The 18,535-nt window shown below is 38.0% G+C and overlaps 1 protein-coding gene across 1 annotated transcript in view; it reads right to left on the bottom strand.

Annotated features, from left to right (window-relative positions):
- Ano4 (anoctamin 4) overlaps positions 1 to 18,535 on the bottom strand; it is a 270,004-nt gene that overhangs the window by 174,766 nt on the left and 76,703 nt on the right. Inside the window, exon 4 of the mRNA XM_052165053.1 lies at positions 4,533 to 4,637. Within this exon, the coding sequence (XP_052021013.1) occupies positions 4,533 to 4,637 (105 nt within the window). The remainder of the gene's footprint in view (positions 1 to 4,532; positions 4,638 to 18,535) is intronic.

The raw sequence follows: 18,535 nt of genomic DNA, 5'->3' as shown, positions 1-18,535 counted from the left end.
GTGGAGAATAAGGACTATTTTAATCTAGTCATCGTTATCACTTGCCAAATGCTCCATTGCTCCAGCAGATATTAAAATCCTTATGAGTATAAGTGCATCTAAGCAAGTCATCAACAAAACACTGTGGCCAGGTATGCGCTCCGAAGACAAAGAGATGGGCAGAGGCGGCTCTACACTACATCATTCTTGCTCCTGATGCCTTCATTACAGTGCAGGTTTTAGGAACAAAGATCAATATTCTTGTATACAAACTTAGATTATCTCCTTAAGGAGAAAAATAAGCCTTGTTACAAAGTTAACCATCTTTCTAAATCTATTTTTTGACAAGTATTTCAAGTACCTACTAAGCTTAGATACCTCACTAGGCTAGGGATTGGGGCCAAGGCAATGGGTGTTATGGGCATGCATTCTTTCTCTGAGAGAACTCACTGTCCACACCAAGTGGGAGCAAGGTTTCTCTATCTGCGGTCTGAACTTCACAGAGATAATATTTATTCACATAAAATTATGCAAGAATGGATTTCATCACCTCCCTTAAAATGTTTCTCTCAAATAGAAAACATTTGATAATTATCTACATAGTGGAATTCTGCTATTGGGCTCATTAAGTGTGGAAGAGAGCCAAAACGCTCTGGGGAATCAATTAAAAAATAACAAAGAGGGAGGGTGCGTGTAATAGTTGCACATGAACCAAGTCAGAGATCGGCACCACAGCCAAACTGAGTAAGAGTTGTGTGAACAGACCCAGGCAGCAGGAAGAGTGAGGGTGGGTGCATTTGGGGAGCAAGGGAGACACTTGTAATTCTCTATTACAGCTATTAGGCATTCAGCTCAAAACCAAGGCTTAGAAACAGAGCATCAGAGACTCACATACAACTGAGCAAGAGTAAAGGGCCTCAAGCTGCCTGAGAGAAACACCAGCTAGAGGGTCTGAGTCAAACATCCCACTCATCACACAAAGAAAAACATTTTTTTAAAGATTTGTTTATTATGTATATACCATTCTGTCTGCATGTATGTCTGTGGGCCACAAGAGGGCACCAGGTTTCATTATAGAGGGTGATGATCCACCATGTGGTTGCTGGGAATTGAGCCTAGGACCTCTGGAAGCTCTAAACCTCTGAGCCATCTCCCCAGCCTCACCAAAAATAAATAAATAAGTAAACAAACAAATAAATAAATAAATAATAAAAAATTAAATGGTTGCTTCTTTCTGTCCCAACCCAGGACACGGACAGAGAAGAGAAATCAGAGGTCCAGGGATACCTTGGTCTCTTCGTAGGGTAGACCAAGCTGTCTATTTGTAATGATAAAGCTATTGATTCCACTTGCCAAATAATTACAATTATTTCAACTACTTCTCTTGGGAAATTCATGTAGGGGTATTGGGCATTTGTGATTATTAATTCTGTAAGGAAAAGAGCTCACAAACAAATTGATAGGATAATAATCAGATTAATTACGAGTCATGAGCTGTGTGTTTGTTGAAGCGGCATTTAGTGTTGGGTGGTAGGTAGAAGCTCAGGTATGAGGAGGTGTGCATGGAAAGCCTTTGTTCACACTCAAGGTAAGAGGGTGGCATCAGGAGACAGAGTTATACAAGCAATGAAGAAAAACAGTAAATGTATTTGAGAAATAGTCTAAAAGGAAGTAGAGGGGTTAAAAAAAATCAAAGAACTTGATTCATGACTCTTTAACTTTACAAATGCATCAGGACGACCTCATGTTGGCACTGCAGGGCAGGAGTACTTTAATCTTAGTACTTTGCGTTGGAGACAAAACAAGGTGAAATTATAGGTCAGAGAGAAAAGATGTGAGAGGCCTCTGCAGTGTAATCCCGATGTCTACGTTTGTTCTGCAGAGTGCCGGTTCACTAGGCTATTTTTTGTCATAAATTGCAGATTATTACATCTGAAACACCGAATTCTAAAAGCATTGCCCACCAACCGCAAAGTACCACTAGAGAGCATTAAAAAAAAAAAAGACACTTCTAGAAGTAATTCAGTATAAAAAAGAAAAAAGAATGGTTTATGTCTCAATTCTAACAGCAGGCTGTTTATAATAAATCTATTTTTATGTCTTCTGTCCTGTGGAAACCAAACTGACACAGGAGCTAGCAAATAGGAGATGCTCAATATTCATATCAAAGATTTAAAAACCTGCTAATTCTTAGAGTATATCAATAGTTATATATGTCCTTTGAGAATTTTATATGTTTTACATATTCACACCCTAATTCCTCCCAGATCTAGCCTCCTTCCCCATCCACTAAATTTGCGACTTTGTTTTTTTTTTTTTTTTTTTAAACCGGCTAAGTCCGATTTGTTCTGCCCATAAATTCTTGGATGTGTGCCTTCCCCTGGAGCATGGTTGATATACCAGAGGCTGCGATCTTAGAGAAAACTGAATCTTACTTTCTCAGCTGCTAATAATTGCCAAAGGCTTCTTAGTTATTGGTAAGATTTTCATGCTGACCACCCCTTTCCATGCTGGAAAAGTTATTTTTCTTATTCTAATTGTCATAGTGATGCTCTTTTAAAATATCAGCTTTTGAGAACCACAGATCAAGAATCTTTTGCAGGAAGTGGGGCACACAGAGAAGCAAGGAGGCTAGAGTTTAATGAAACTTGTCTCCTCCTTTCCCACTTACTGCACCGGAAGCTATGCTGTATCTGTGTAAGACTGACGTAGAGTTAGACGGAAGTTAACCTTTCCCTTCTGGTTCTTTTATGTAAACCTTAAGCCCTTGCAAGCTCCGGCTCTTAGAAAGAGTTGTATCTTTAGGTGACAGGAAAGTCTATTGACACAGGAATTCCAAGGATCCATCTGGCATTTCAGGAAGAGGGTGCAAATCTTCTGGAACTGGTGTTATGGACAGTTATAATCCACCATGTGGGTGCTGGGAATCACACCCGGGTCTTCTGCAACAGTTGCAAGTGCTCTTAATTGCAGAACCAATTCTCTGGCATCTTGAACTTTATGAAATACTCACAAATTTGTATTCCCCTATTCAATTCGTGAGAGCTATTCATAAAGAAATAATCATTTAAAACTAACAAACAGTTAACAACATTAGACAAATACTTTTTTAATTGAGGTCTACTGATGACCAATTACTGTAAAGAATACGTCCTTATAAACTATTACTTTATTTTGATGCAAGTTATTTCAGTACTAAAAACACATCGATTAAGTTCAACTCCAGCATTTACGTGGAGCCAAATTTTGTCCATGGGAACTTTTTTAGGAAAGTCTTTGAGAACTGTAAAATCTAGCATCCTTTATAGCAAATGACATAATTATATAAATTTATAACTTTGCATGAAAAGTCATTTTCTGTCCCTTGTCTATTAATTTGATTTATCATCCTCCTGGGGAACCTTTTTTCTTTTTTTATTCATTAATACGAAGGACTGATCATCCAGAACAGGTAACTGGTCCTTGTATATTCTTAATTAAAACCATTTCTTTCAAACGTAGATTTATCTTCGTCTCAATATGTTTAAATCTGGAACAGAACACATTCATGGAAGGACGCAATGAAAGCTACGGCTGCCTCCAGTTTAATTTGTCTGAATTCTTTGTTAATTTTCCCATCTTTGATGATCCCTCATGAAACACGAAACCATTCATCATCTTATAAAATCAAGAAAACATTACAAAGGTGAGAAAGAGCTATAAAAAGGATGAGGAATATTCATAAGAAATTTAGCCTGATGAGTTTAGAAGTAAAGCACTTGCCTGGTATTTGCAAAGTCCTGAGACAGTCCCCAGACACACACCCACACACATGCACACACTGACACTCACTTGCATGCACAGAAATTGGTACAGAAATGGAATGTCTTTAATTCAAAAGTAGAAAAATAAAACCTGCTGTTGCTTTTCCTAAAATGGTCTGCGAATGTAAATCTTTCAAGTTCAGCATCAGGAGACAGCATCTTCTAGAATTCGCTCCATTAACGAAATGAATAACATCACCTGCTCAGTGCTTAATCTGTAATTGAGCAAGAGTGTTGATCAAATATGATTCTGACCAACAGCTACTGAAGACGAAAAAGTATGAAAAGAGCCTTCTCACTGATAATCAATATGTATAGTCGGTTCTAACACATGGTCTTTCATCAATGACTCCAAGACAATATGGTTTGGGTTTTGGCTTCGTGGGTCAACATGTAGTTCTTACTTCCTGTATTTGAGCATAGGAACAATAATTGTTTTTTTAAATGATTTTCCATTGTTTATAATTAATCTAAACCTAAAAACATTTTAAATATATTTTTTAAAAAGTATAATATTGTAAGCATACAGAATTCTCCAAAGACCCCAGTATCTTGTGGTTCAGTTTTACAAACTAAGGACAATTCCTAGTCTCTTCTTGTCTCAAAATTATTTTGTACAATATCTCTTTTATGACATGAAGTGATTATTCTTTTGTGTTTTGAAGTATCTAAGCTGCCAATTTTTTTTACCCTTTTCCAATATTATAACACTTTTTCCTCTTGTGAATTTAAAATCCGAGTGAAACTTACTTTCTTGTATTGCATTAAGAATCTCTGAAAAGTCCACATCGCTCTTTGGGCCGTCGGGCAGTATTTGCATATCCAGCTGGTGGTTTTGCAAATCCACTCCACCTTCTAGAGAAATAAAAGATATCCATGGAGTTTGCGCTGCTTATAGGGAGGCCGCACATTAGGGCCCCAGGGAGAAGGGACATCAACATCTAAAGTTGGCTTTTGCTATGAATCCCACCCCTTAGACAACTGCCTTAGAAGAAGAAAAAGAGAGAGAATGGGACACAGGACACAATCTTGTCACTCTTTGTGCATCAAAAATATTCCCCCAGAAAAAAAATAAAACAACTATTTTAAATAATGCAACATCCTTCACAGCATTCACTGGCATTTTTTCCTCGCTGAAACAAAACCTTAGCTTCCAATCAAGGAAATTTAAAATTATTCTTCTATTCTCTATGTGGATAAAATGTGGCATTTCACAAAACACTCTATGGTGCCTTTCTCTTCTTCTGGAAGGATTTGCTTTCCTAATATGACAGGAAACACAGTATCAATATTTTCCTTCTCACAATGAGATTTCTCCTCTGCAACATTTATTCTAACTGGGGCAGGATCCTTCAATCTATGTTACAAAATAATTAAGTCTCTTACAGGACCTTTGTGTGATCAGATCATCTGAGGATGTGCTAAAGAAAGGTTTATCTCTGCTACTCCACACTCCCACAAAGCACTTAGGCCAAAGAAAATGAGAGACTAAGAAGTAGTTTATCACTGATTAACAATGCTTCTTTTAAAAAATGCTATTCTTCTCTCATATAATACAATTCTCTCATAATCACCTACCACATCTTCCCATCCCTCTGTTCTTGCCAGTCCTCCTTGAACCTCTACCCTTCCCTGTCTCCAGAGCCACTACTTCCTCTGTCTCCCTCCCCCAACCCAGAAAAGAGCAGGCCTCCCAGTTACATCAACCAAACATGGCACAAGATACAAGAAAACCAGGCATAAACCCTCACATCAAGGCTGGGTGAGGGAACCCACTAGGAGGAAAGAAATCCCAAGAACAGTCAAAACAGTCTGAGACACCCCTACTTCTATTGCCAGGAGTCCCACAAAATCACTAAGTCAACAACCATAACATGTATGCAGAGGACTTAGCACAAACCTATGCCAACAATATAACATGTATGCAGAGGACTTAGCATGCGTCCATGAAGGCTCTGTAATTGCCATTTCAGGCTCTGTGAGCCCTGCTTAGTTGATCCTGAAGACTGTGCTCTCCCTGTGTTCTCCACCTTTCTGTCTCTTGCAGTTCCTCTTCCCCTTCTTCTGCTGGGTTCCCTGAGCTCTGAGGGGAGGGACCCAGTGGAGACTGGGCCGGAGTCTAGGCTCGCATCCAAACACTTATTAATAAGAATACATCTAATTTTCAGAATCTATAAGTCTAAGATATACGGGTAATAAATAAAACGAGCATACCATAGAATGCAATGTGTGTATTTTAAAGAAACAATCTTTATATATTTATGTATAGGTAGATGATAGATTAGGCAGATAGGTAGGTAGATAGGTAGGTAGGTAGATAGATAGATAGTCTCACATAAAATTTTAATTACATTTCCAAAACTTTATAATAAATCATAGCTACTGCCTTACATGAATGTTCACGAGTTACTTAATACATCATCAGATATGGAAAGTTCTTAAGTGCCACAGTCAATACTTAGTAAAGGGGGCCATTTGTGCCACCATCCACAGTAATTCATTATAGCAACACTGTTGTCTACGCAAAGCATTGCTACATATCAGAGAGCAGGGACCCTAAGTGTACCTCCCAATAACTGTCAGGAACTGCTGTTTAATTCTATAGATACTTCAGTGAGTTTTTCAGATTCATGTGCATAATTGGTTTGTTACAAAGTCTCAAGTTATCTATGAGATGGCTTCTTGGAACAAATAAACATTTTATTGTGCTATCCCACAATGAAAACAACACATTTATCTTTTCCTTCCATGGTCAGAGGAAAGTTCTCACGGCTTTCACTTCCTGCTCTGTTCTATTTGTGGACAAACAGCTCCCACTGAGGACAGCAAGATAACAAATCAGTACTATCCATTTGCCACAGACACCAGCAAGAATGCAGGGATAGATGAAGTATCCCAAGAATAATTAAAAAGTATATGTATTAATATGACTGAATAGGACAGGAATAAACTATTTCAACAAGTGCAGAACTTATCTACAAACAGTGAAATCACTAAATTATAGTCTGTGCATTTTGTTTTTCACAATGGACATACATGTTTAAAGACACTTAAAATTTTTGGACTGGACCAGCGAAAGGTGAAAACTATTTCAACTTGAGAATTCAAGACAGACAGCAAGACTACAAATACTAAATCATAGACATTATTCAATTGGAAAGAGGTTCTAAATTAATACAACTTCAAAAAATATGAATAAAATGGCTTCAAAATGCTGTCTTCATGGTATAACTTAAAGATTGTATTTGGAACCCCCAAAGACATAGATATCTTTCCCCTTGTACTCTAGAACACACATGGTATAAAATGCTAATGTGAACTTTCAACAGCACACCATTCATTCCACTTCCAAACGATGAAGACTTTCCTAGCTAGGGAGACCAGAGCATGAGAATGCCTTCAAGGAATATTTGAAAGTGACTATTTCCAGTTTTAGCAAGAACTGCCTGACTGACAGCCAGTAACTTTAATATATAAAATGCAATATGTTCGCGCTGTGCTTATTTATTTATTTACTTATTTATTGTTATTCATGAGGTTTTGATGTGATTACTACAAGGTTAAAAATTTGAGACCCTCATCACCGTCACAAGCACCTTTAACTTGCTACCAAAATAATACAGCATGGAATTGTCCATAAGGCAAGATGAGAAGAAAGGACAGATTCAAACTGAACATTTTTCAAGTTGTTATTGTATATGTATGAGAGTTTTCCTGCTGTTTGTGACTATGCATGTGCCTGGTACCTTGGAACAGGAGTTACAGATGGATGTATGCTGGTACATGAATACTATGAACGTAACCGAGTCCTCTGTCAGAGCCACAAGTGTTCTCAACTGATGAGCCATCTCTACGGCTTCTCATATGAAATATTTTTTAAGTTATAATAAACATTCAACCAAATACAGTACTGTGGAGATTAAACTAGTTAAAGAGATAAACTAAAAATATTCCTCAAAGGTATGAAAAAAAAACTGAATAAGTGTAACAAGCTAAAAGGCTCTGACGGCTGTAAGGTCTCCACGTTTGGTTTTTATTCCTCACATGCTTGATGGATAGGAGTGGTTATATATCAACTCTTCCTTATGGTTCTTCTGCATGCATAAAGCCGAACCCAGAGCCAATGAAAGTAACTTTGCAATGGCATTGACGTTTAATAAGTGTCTCCACCTGGGCAAACACCATGTCAAAGATCTGCTTCAGAATTGGATCTAGCTTAGCTTTTTAGCTAAATGTTTATATACAAGAGCAACAAAAACTGGGCTTCAAACACGACTTTCTTAATGAACAGTCAATGGAATGGCTTTCCCGCACCCGTCTAAAGACAGCAATCCCTACAGAGAGCGCTCCATCACTTTCCGTGTTTCAGAAAGATTTTTTTGTTGTTGCTGTTCCTGATATACAGTGAATAAAGTGTTTCCTTCTATTGAGCCCATGAAGCTATTTATTCTGCATATTTTCTCTAATATATATTTTCCATAAAAAGCAGGTCCATATCACAGGATGAAAAATGCAGAGAATATAGAGAATGCTATTTCCCTTCATCTGGATTTGTTCCATCACGGTTCGCATCCTCGATGGGGCTGGAGCACAGTGCAGCTTCAGAGCACGCTGGGTCCATCCTTTACCTTCTTTTCCTCCTACGAACAAGACACTGACTACAGTTGTTGCTCAGTTGAGGCTTACAATGAGAATTTTGGTTTCTTTTAAAACCCAGATATGTTATGTGGATATGTTTTCATTTTAACCCCAGGTGCGGGATAAGAGGCTGCTTCACAGCAGGTGATTATGATTTGCCTCACGCACTAGCAGTGGTGTGATGTTTGCCAACTGCAGAAAGGTTAATTCTGGGAACTCTGGAGAGGGTATAAATGGGAAAGCCTGAGAGGGCCCGTGGTGGCTGGTGCTCTTCCTGCTGCTGCGTTTTCTGTTGTTTGTTATTGCTGGATTGCTGGATATTCTGATGATGAAGACTGGGCTTGCCCCAAGGAACCTAATGCCACTAATTGGCAGTAAGTACCTAACAGAGGTTTATGTCCCCTCTCCCCCCTCTAACCTTCTTTCTCTGTACCTTGTGTTAGCAGTGGGATGGGATTAGCATGGGAAGGGAAATAGAGACATAAGAACTAAATAAAATAGCTAAAATAAATATACCAACAAGGCCTTTTAGCTGCAATTTTACCTCATTGACTGCAACAAGAGTTCCAGCCGAGACAATGCTCCAGTTTCCCTACCTAATCCAAGATATAAGAAGATGCTATAAGGAAGCCTGCTACTTAAAAGATGTCTTGATAGGCTATCTATACATAGGTGTGAAAGACATATGAAAATCATTTGTGTTGACTTTGTATATAAAAATCTTTCTTTTCATTCATATATAAAAATGAATACATATAAAATTATATTTATGTTCATACATTCATGGAATTAGGTGGTGTAGATATGAACATACTTCACATGTATATATGTATATATAATGAAGTATGTATATATAATGTATAAAATATATGTGTATTGTACAATATATAATGTATAATGCATATAATGTGTATATAGTGTATATACACACAAATATAAAATCAAGTATGTTCATTTCTATACTCCCTAATTCCCTATACAAATTCTGCTCATACACTTCAACACACCTATCTCTGCACTTTATATATTATCTATCTATTATCTGTCTATCATCTATCTGTCTATGTATGTATGTATGTATGTATGTATCTATCCATCCATTTGCAAACACAGTAAGAATGACCAGTACTCCTCATATGTGCATGGGTCTGGAATTGTTCACTACAGTATGGAAAACATATCAGTGGCCTCAATAAAGAATGATTCTCCCTTTCTAAGCTACTATCGACTGTCAACCACTCCTCAGTAAGGGGTGGGCCTGAAGATCAGCTGCCCCACATATGCCAGGATTTGAAATAGCCCAATTTTGTACAGTAACCACCAATGCTATGAGAGCATGGGTGTGATAGCTACCTTGTTTCCAGAAGACAGCATTCTTTCCTATTCTGTCAGCCTACTGCCTTCTAAGTCTTGGTGGTGGCTTCCACATCGACTGATATTTCCATAGGGCTTTACCATACATCCTTAGTTTTAGTTAACCTGCCCATTATCCTCATCTCCCCTACCACACAGCCTCCAGCCCTGCCTAATCTTTTAATAGTATTCTCTCTTCTTTTCTTTTCACATGTGTTCTATTATCCTTCAACTTATATATTTTCAAGTTGAGCTGTGAGATAGTAGGCTTCCTATGACTTTCATATCCCCTTCAGCCTCTGGTTCCTCCTAGAGCCCCATTCCCTTTCTATGCTTAAGACCCCCTAACTTGGCATTAGACCTCACTACTGTCATCTCCCATTTACCATGTCCTGTGCTCTTCCCCCACCAAATGTTTCGTTCTACTTCCCTGGTTTCCATTTGTGTTTCAAGTTAACAACTTGAAACGAAAGATTTCAATTATAATCTGCATATGAGAGAGAATAGGTGGCATTTGTCTTTCTTGACCTGGGTTACCTCGCTCAGCCTAATTCCTTCGGTGCCATCAATTTACTGAGCAATTCTGTGAGTTTACTTTTCTCTGCAGCTGAGTAAAATCCCATTGTGTACATAGGCCATGTTTTTCTAATCCATTCATCTGTTGATGGACATCTACCTTATTTCATTTCTAGGTATTGCAAGTAATGAAGCAATGAACATGGGTATAGAAGCGTCTCTGTAGTAAGATATAAAGTACTGTGAGAATATGCCAACAAGTGGCATATCTGGGCCACATGCCAGTTCCATTTCTAGTTTGTAAGAAACTTCCAAACTGGATTTCAAAGTGAAGTGAGTATATTATTGTATTCTTTGACCAGTAGATTATAAGTGTTTTTCTCTCAACATATGAGTGACAGAATTTGTTGTTATTTGAGTTCATCATGATAGCTGTTCTGACTGGGGTGAAGTAGAATATATTTTTAAAGCATAATATTATTATTCTGTATCTCCTTCTTTTAAAACATTATGCTTCTTACAGTATCTCTCAATTCAGCTTTCTTTTTAAAAATAAGGCATAAAAGCTACTTTTTAAGAAAAGTTAGACTGTGTGTGGAAATTTTAATTTATGGTTTGTACTAGGGGTCTAATACTAATACTTAAGTTTGTATTATAAGAGTAAGTTTTAGACTGACAAGTGACAAAACAATAATGATTTTTCATATGCACGCGTGCACACACACATACACACACACACATAAATATAGCCTGCTCTGTTTGTATGTTTTTCACTAATTGTTATACACACAAAGATGCCCACATTCTTCTAAATATAAAAGTTTTAGCAATATTATTATAATATTAGTAAAGATTAAATATAAGGCTTCAAAAATACACTAGCTCATCAAGCAAAAGACTCCTAAAAGAATCACATCAAAAATGTCTAGTTAGGGGACTGGAGAGATGGCTCAGCGGTTAAGAGCACTGAAGGTCCTGAGTTCAATTCCTAGCAACCACATGGTGGCTCACAACCATCCATGATGAGATCTGATGCCCTCTTCTGGTGTGTCTGAAGACAGCTACAGTGTACTTACATGTAATAAATAAATACATTTTTAAAAAAGGTCTAGTTAGTTTTTAACCTAAAAAAATGATACTGTGAAATACTTTCCTGAAGTTTGCATACATTTAAAAATTATTTCTTTTATTTTTAAGATTATAATATTCTCCTTCCCTTTCCTCCCTCCAAACTATTCCATATACCCCCTCCTTGCCTTCCTTCAAACTCATAGCCTCCTTCTTCATTAATTGTTTTATATATATACACACACACATACACACAAACACATACACATTTCTAAATACATAAATACAACCTGCTCAGTTTGTATGTTCTTTTATTAATTATTGTTACACACAAACACACACAACACACATGCACACACATGAACACATACACACACATTCCTAAATACATAAGTACTACCTTCTTAGTTTGTTTGCTCTTTTATTAATTGTTACACACACACACACACACACACACACACACACTCAAACTCTTAAACCTGCTCAGTCTATATAATGTTACTTGTTACATGTTTATATACTTTCATGGCTGGTCATTTGGTATTGCAAGATTCAAAATTATCATACAATAATTAATAGACTTCCCATATACCAACAATAATCAAACTGAAAAAGAAACTAGGGAAACAATCCCATTCACAATAACCACACACAGAAAATAAAATACCCCTCAAGTAAACAGATACCCAGCACTCATCAAAGAAACTTCTTTTTGCAATAGGAGACTGTTACAGATGACTGCGACCAATCAGAAGGAGAGCTGTGAAGCCCAGCTTCAGATGGACACATCTGCAATACAACTCCTACACGTTAGGTTCAGGGACTATTGAAGAAGAGGGGCTGGAAAGATTGTAGGCATCAGAGGATCAGGGCCTTTCCTCTGAGATTGTGTCTCCTAGGGATGTCAGATTTATGTCATAAACTCTTACCAGCATGGCTGCCTAAACATAAGCTAACCAAGGACACAGTGGATGGGGAAAGCCCGTAAAAGGACTACAGGCAACTAAGGAAAGCAGAGACCCGAGGAATTTTAAGGTACTTTTAACCTTCATTTTCTTGATGCCCAAGGATGCTGGGCACCTTGTAAAATGCTTCCTAGCCATCTGCATTGATCTTTTGAGAATTTGCTCTCTAGTGCCATAGCCAGATTTTATCTAAGCTGTTAATGTTCTTAATTTTGGGTTTTTTTTTTTTTTTGAGTTCTTTCTGTCTTTTAGACACCCATGTTTCTGTCAGGAGTATAGCTAGCAAAGATTTTTCTCCTGTTCTGTGGGCCATCTTTTTGCTCACGTAATAGTTTCCTTTGTTCTATAGGAGCTTTGTAAATTAATCAGACCACATGTATCCAATGTTGGTTTTATTCTCTGTGCTAATAAATCATTCTGAAAGCCTTTACCTGGGCCTATTAGCTGAAGCATACACCCTATCTTTTCTTCTAGCACTTTCGGGGTACTAGGTCTTATGCTAGACTCTTGATACCCTTGGAGTTGAGTCTTCTGCATGAGGAGAGACCAGGATCTCATATTCCTCAGGTTTAAATTCAATGGTTTTTCAATACCATTTGTCAAGAATGCTGGATTTTTTTTCAATGTATATTTTTGGCACTTTTCTCAAAAGGCAACTAACTGTAGGTACTCAGACTTAGTGGGTCCTCAATACTACCCTAATTATCTATGCTCTGTATTTTGTTTTTTGTTTTTTTTTCCAGTATCATGCTGATTTTATTACTATGGATCTGTAGAACAGCTTAAAACCAGGTATAGTGGTTCTTAGTAGCCTTTACTAAATCTAAACTTTATCAAGTAATTACAGTTTCAAAGTGCCAAAGAACTTACATTGAAAACCATTAAAACCAGTAGCTACCATTGCTGTAGTTCCAGTCTTCTTACTACAAGATAACAATTTATGAGTTTCTATTGGAGATTATATATATATATAAAATATATATTCATATGATATATATATCATATATTCATATATATTCATATATCCCACTGTTAACTTTTTTCTTTTTGAAATTAGTAAAATATTTATAGTCTTATAATAAAGTCACAAAGATTAAAGTCTGACTGTTTATGAGAGCAGCTAGAGTTTCTATCTTTCAAGTAGCAGATTAATATATAGCATTTTCATATATAGTTTTAATTGACTCCCAACCTCCTGTTTCTCATCTCTGTGTCCTCAATCCTGTTTAAACCCTTCTATACCAGAGAGTCCCCCTTTAATGACATACCATATATTATATATATGAGCCCTCTACCTCTCTCCCTTGACACTTCTTTTAAATCCTCTCAGAGACTTCCTTCTAGCTTTCAGTAATTCTCAGACAAATAGAAAACTACAAAAATTAAAAGCTAAGGTATGCATATGAAAAGAGAACATGTGGTACTTTTCTTTATAGCCTGGGCTACCTCACTTAATATAATATTCTTCATTATTGATTGATTTCCTTTAAATGCCATGATTTCATTTTTATGTGTATGTGGAATAAGATTCCATGTGTATGTCCCCTGTTTTCAGTCCTTTTACCTGCTGATATTCAGCTGGGCTGATTCCATTTCCTTGCTATTGTGGATAGAGCAACAATAACATGGACAAGCCAGTATCCTTGAGATAAGCTATAGAGTTCTTTTGGGTATATGCCTAGGAGTAGTATAGCTTGATTATGTGGTAGTTCTATTGTTTGGGTTTTTTTTGTTGTTGTTGTGGTTTTTTTGTTTTTGGTTTTTTTGTTTGTTTGTTTTTTGAGAAACAGCCAAATTTCCATAGCGGCTCCACTAGTTTATAATTCCACCAGTGAAAGGGGGTTGGGCTTCCCTCACCCCTTATCAGCATCACTTATCATTTGTTTTCTTGATAACAGTCATTCTGATATTTTTGGCTTCCTCTTGTTTGTTTTATAGTTACACTTTGTCACTATCTATGCCTGGCTAGCCAGAACTCACTTCGCATATCAAGCTGGCCTTGAGTTTATTACAATGCTCTTGCCTCTGTGTCCTGAACACTATGATTCTAGGCATGCGGCGCAGATTTTTCTGCTATAGGACAGCAAAGGTAAAATACTTCAAGATATAAGCATATGGCAGGGTTTTGTAAGATATCTTAATAGACAAGAAAATAACAGCAGTGACTTATAAATGGGATTGTATGGCATGAAGAGGCTCCAAGATGGAAAACGCAATTACTCAGAGCGAAACAGCAGACCCCAGAATAGAAGAAAATCTTTGCAAGTTATATATCTGGTGGGGGACTAGTATCCAAATATATAAAGAACCAAAACAATCAACAAACAAGTAGGTGATTCAGTGAATCAATTTAATGAATCAATGAAAATTGTCCGATTTTTGACAATGGGACAATTCTCAAAGTATGAGCTACAAATGTCCAATAAAGTGAACATTGAAAAAACATTGGATGTCCTTAGCCATCAGGACAGTACAAACTAAAGTAACATTGAGAGTCCATGTCTCCCTTCCCATCCCCAGACAGACTCCTTTGCCTGTTTTTGGGACCCTTTTCTTCCTACTAGTTTGCCTTGTCCAGCCTTGATATGAGGATTTTTGCCTAGATTTACTGCATCTTGTTAAGCTGTGTTTGCTTGATATCACTGAGAGGTCTGCTCTTTTCTGAAGAGAAAGTGAATGAGGCTAGGGGAGAAGAGTAGTGGGGGGGGGGTACTGAGGGGAGGGGAGGGAGGAAAGGCTGCAGCTGGAATATATTGTATGAAAGAAGAATTTTAAAAAGAGAGAACAAACAACACTGGCTAGAATATGGAAACTTGGACTCCTACACACCGTTGGAAGGGATATAAATTAGTGAAGTACTATGGAAACTACTACATTTATCAAAACACTAAAAATAGAACTACTACCATATGATCTATATATGTGACTTCTTGATATACACCTAAAGGAATGCTAGCATGTGGAGAAAAAGAGACACTTGTATGTCCACGTCTAATGCTACCCTATTCCTAATGACCTAGCTATGTAACCAGCATAGTTGCCATCTGTAGATAAATGGATAAAAAAAGTGTGGCCTATGCACATGAGTCAAATGATGTCATTTATAGGAAAATCACAGAACAGGCTAAGTGAAACAACCCGGAGGCAGCAAACAAATATCACACTGTTTTCTCTCATGTGCAGATTCTAGATTTAAAAATATGCAAAGGATGTAAGAGTAAAAAGAGGAATATTTGGTATAAAAAGGGACACCACTGGGAAGCACAGGAACAGGGAAAGCAAGAGTAATAAGCAGATAAAAATAATAAAGGTACATGACAGACCTTTGTACAATAAGTGCATGCTAATAATAAAAATAAAATAATTTCTCCTAAAGGAGAAAGTACTAAAATTTGGTCGTGATGTACCTTCTCTCTACAGTAGAAGATTTACTTTTCTAATTATGTTTAATTTAAGATATTGCTAAAAGCTTTTATGACATAATAGTCCTTAATCAAACAGAAAGAGCAGCTCATATTAAAAGTGCAATAAAGTCTTACAAATCAAATCCTACCTTCTTTGTGCAACGCAAATGATAAGAAATATGTAAAATGAGGAAAGTGAGAACAAATGGTATTTTCTGTGGTGATTTCTACCTAAAAATAATCCAGGATCTGGGATGTTCTCTCATTCTTTATGAAATCTAAAGATAAAATCAGTAGTTGGTGTTAAGAAGTATGTTCAACAGAAATTCCCAAGGACATTTTTTTCCTTCATAGAATAGGTGAGTGGTGATGTTTTAAAATATAAACTTAGTATTGAAAATAAGTCCTTGCATGGAATGCTTTTGAATGTAATGGAGAGCAAAGATGCCGTATTTTAATTTGAGGATCTGAGCCCTCAGGGGTGAGTTACACATATTCTTATAACAGTATAAAGTTGGAGGAGAGCACCAAGGAGGATAACAAAAAGGAATTCTGTCCTTTTAGCCAGTCCTTAGGTCAGCCAGAGTTCAGGGGAAAATCTTGGAAGAAGGAAGAAAGGAGTTGATTTCAAATGTTCTGAGGCTCTTGAATCAGAAACTAGTTGCATGTATAGGTATATGACACTAGTCCTGTAAGAACCTTCCATCCTCCTGATTCTTCAACTCATTTTAAGCTCTCACCAAAACTGCTTAGTATGCCATAATCTGGAATTTATAATGCATTTATAATGGGGGGAGGTGTCCCAAGTGCTGTAGTAATGCATGCCCAAGTCACAGTCTTCTATAATATTAGCATTATATAAATGTGGTGACATCCTAAGTTCATTAGTTGTGTCACCCACTTTAATCACTATGAAGCTAAAGCTATTCCCTCAAACGATCAACACTGAGTAGGCTGTACAATCAAAACAGTCTTGGGACATAGTGGCAAAATGTATTTAGCTAATAATGAGAAAGGCCTCTTGGGTATATATGGAATTAATCATATGAGGTCTTCAGCCTAATGGGTGACCTTCAAAAATCACTTTGATCTTTCCCAGGATTAGTAAGCTAGTCATATCCTAGGCTATAATATATCTTTAAACAAAAAAGCTATAAGCATCAAGAAATTTTTGTGAGTCACCAAGAGAGTTCTCCTTGGTGTTCTCTAGTCTCTTGGATAGTGAGGTTTGGTGCTAATGGGAAAAGTGAGAAATGCAAGATTTAGAGAGGTACAGAATAGGAAGCATGACTTCTCTCCTGTCCTGATCCCTCTATTTCTCCCCCTGTCTTCTCCTACCCAGACCCCTTTATCCCTCTGCTCCTGTGATTATGAATCCATCTAAGTACTATTTAAGAATCCATACTTGGGCAGCAACAAAAGGTTGTGGATGGGAAGAACCTCTAGAAAGTCCCAGACAGCAGGGATGTGAGAGGCTCCCAGGAACCAAAGGGGATGATCTTGGCCAAATTGCCCAACAGTAGTGAGATAGAACCTGAAGAGACCACCTCCAGTAGTCATGCCCCAGTTAAGGGATGGGGCTGCCCACCCATCTCAAAATTTTTGGCTCAGAATTGTTTCTGTCTAAAGGAAATACAAGAAAAAATGGAGCAGAGACTAAAGGAAAGGCCATCCAGAGACTGCCCCAACTTGGAATCCATGCCATGAGGAGGCACCAAACCTTGGCACTATTACTGATGCCATGTTTTACTCGAAGACAGGAGTCTGGCATGGCTGTACTCTGAAAGGCTCTACTAGCACTTGACTGAGATAGATGCAGATACTTATAGCTAACCATTGAACTGAGCGTGGGGACCCCTATGGAAGTTAGGGGAAGGACTGAAGAAGTGGAAAGGGATTGCAATCCCATAGATAGAACAACAGTATCAAATAACCAGGTCCCTCAGAGCTCCCAGATACTAAGGCACTAACCAAAGAGCATACATGGGCTGGTCCATAGCCCCTACTGCATTTGTAGAAGAGGATTGCCTTGTCTGGCCTCAGTGGGAGGGGATGTGCTTAATTCTATAAAGGCTTGATACTACAGAGAAGGAGGATGCTAGAGGGATGAGGTGGGAGAGGATGGGTGGGTGGGGGCTGCTTAGAGGCAAAGGGGAGGAGGAGTCATGGAGGGGGAGACTTGGAAAGGGGACAATATTTGAAATGTAAATACATACAATTATTAATAAAAATAGAAAACATGAGAATCTCAGCATTACTAACATGTTGACTCTTCAGTTTGAAAGACAACTGTTGATATTTAGTAAGGGATAATGTGGGAGGAACTTGCCACTCACACAGCATGCCTCATAGGAGCCAGGACTTGTCACCTTGCAAACCAGCTGCTCAGCTTTTAATTGAGCACAATAAGACTTTTCTGAGGGGCTCCCTGCCGCCATCTTTGCTCCCAGATGGACAGGACAGGCAGCTCCAGGTACACAGAGATATCCCAAGTTTAACATCACTTGTGACACAGACCACCAGGCTTCTGCCTGTGCCCAAGACCTGGGCAGCTCTGTGGTTCATTTATATGCCAGCCTGTCATGGGTCATTTGCCCTGTAGAGTAAACAGCACGTGGAGGGGCTCTCCGCTGCCATCTTCACTCCCAGACAAACAGGACAGGCAGCTCCAGGTACACAAAGACAACCCCGAGTATAACATTGCTTGGGGCAAGGCACACCAGGGCTCCAAGGGCACCCAAGAGTAGGGCAGCCCATCAGCAATCTGTGCCAGGGGAAACCCAGTCATCCAGAGGAGCAGAAATAGCCT

The sequence above is a fragment of the Apodemus sylvaticus genome, chromosome 20 (genome assembly GCF_947179515.1).
Source record: "Apodemus sylvaticus chromosome 20, mApoSyl1.1, whole genome shotgun sequence".
Lineage (NCBI taxonomy): Eukaryota > Metazoa > Chordata > Mammalia > Rodentia > Muridae > Apodemus > Apodemus sylvaticus.
Note: the sequence above shows the minus strand (reverse complement) of the source record. Positions and strands in the feature narration are given on the sequence as shown.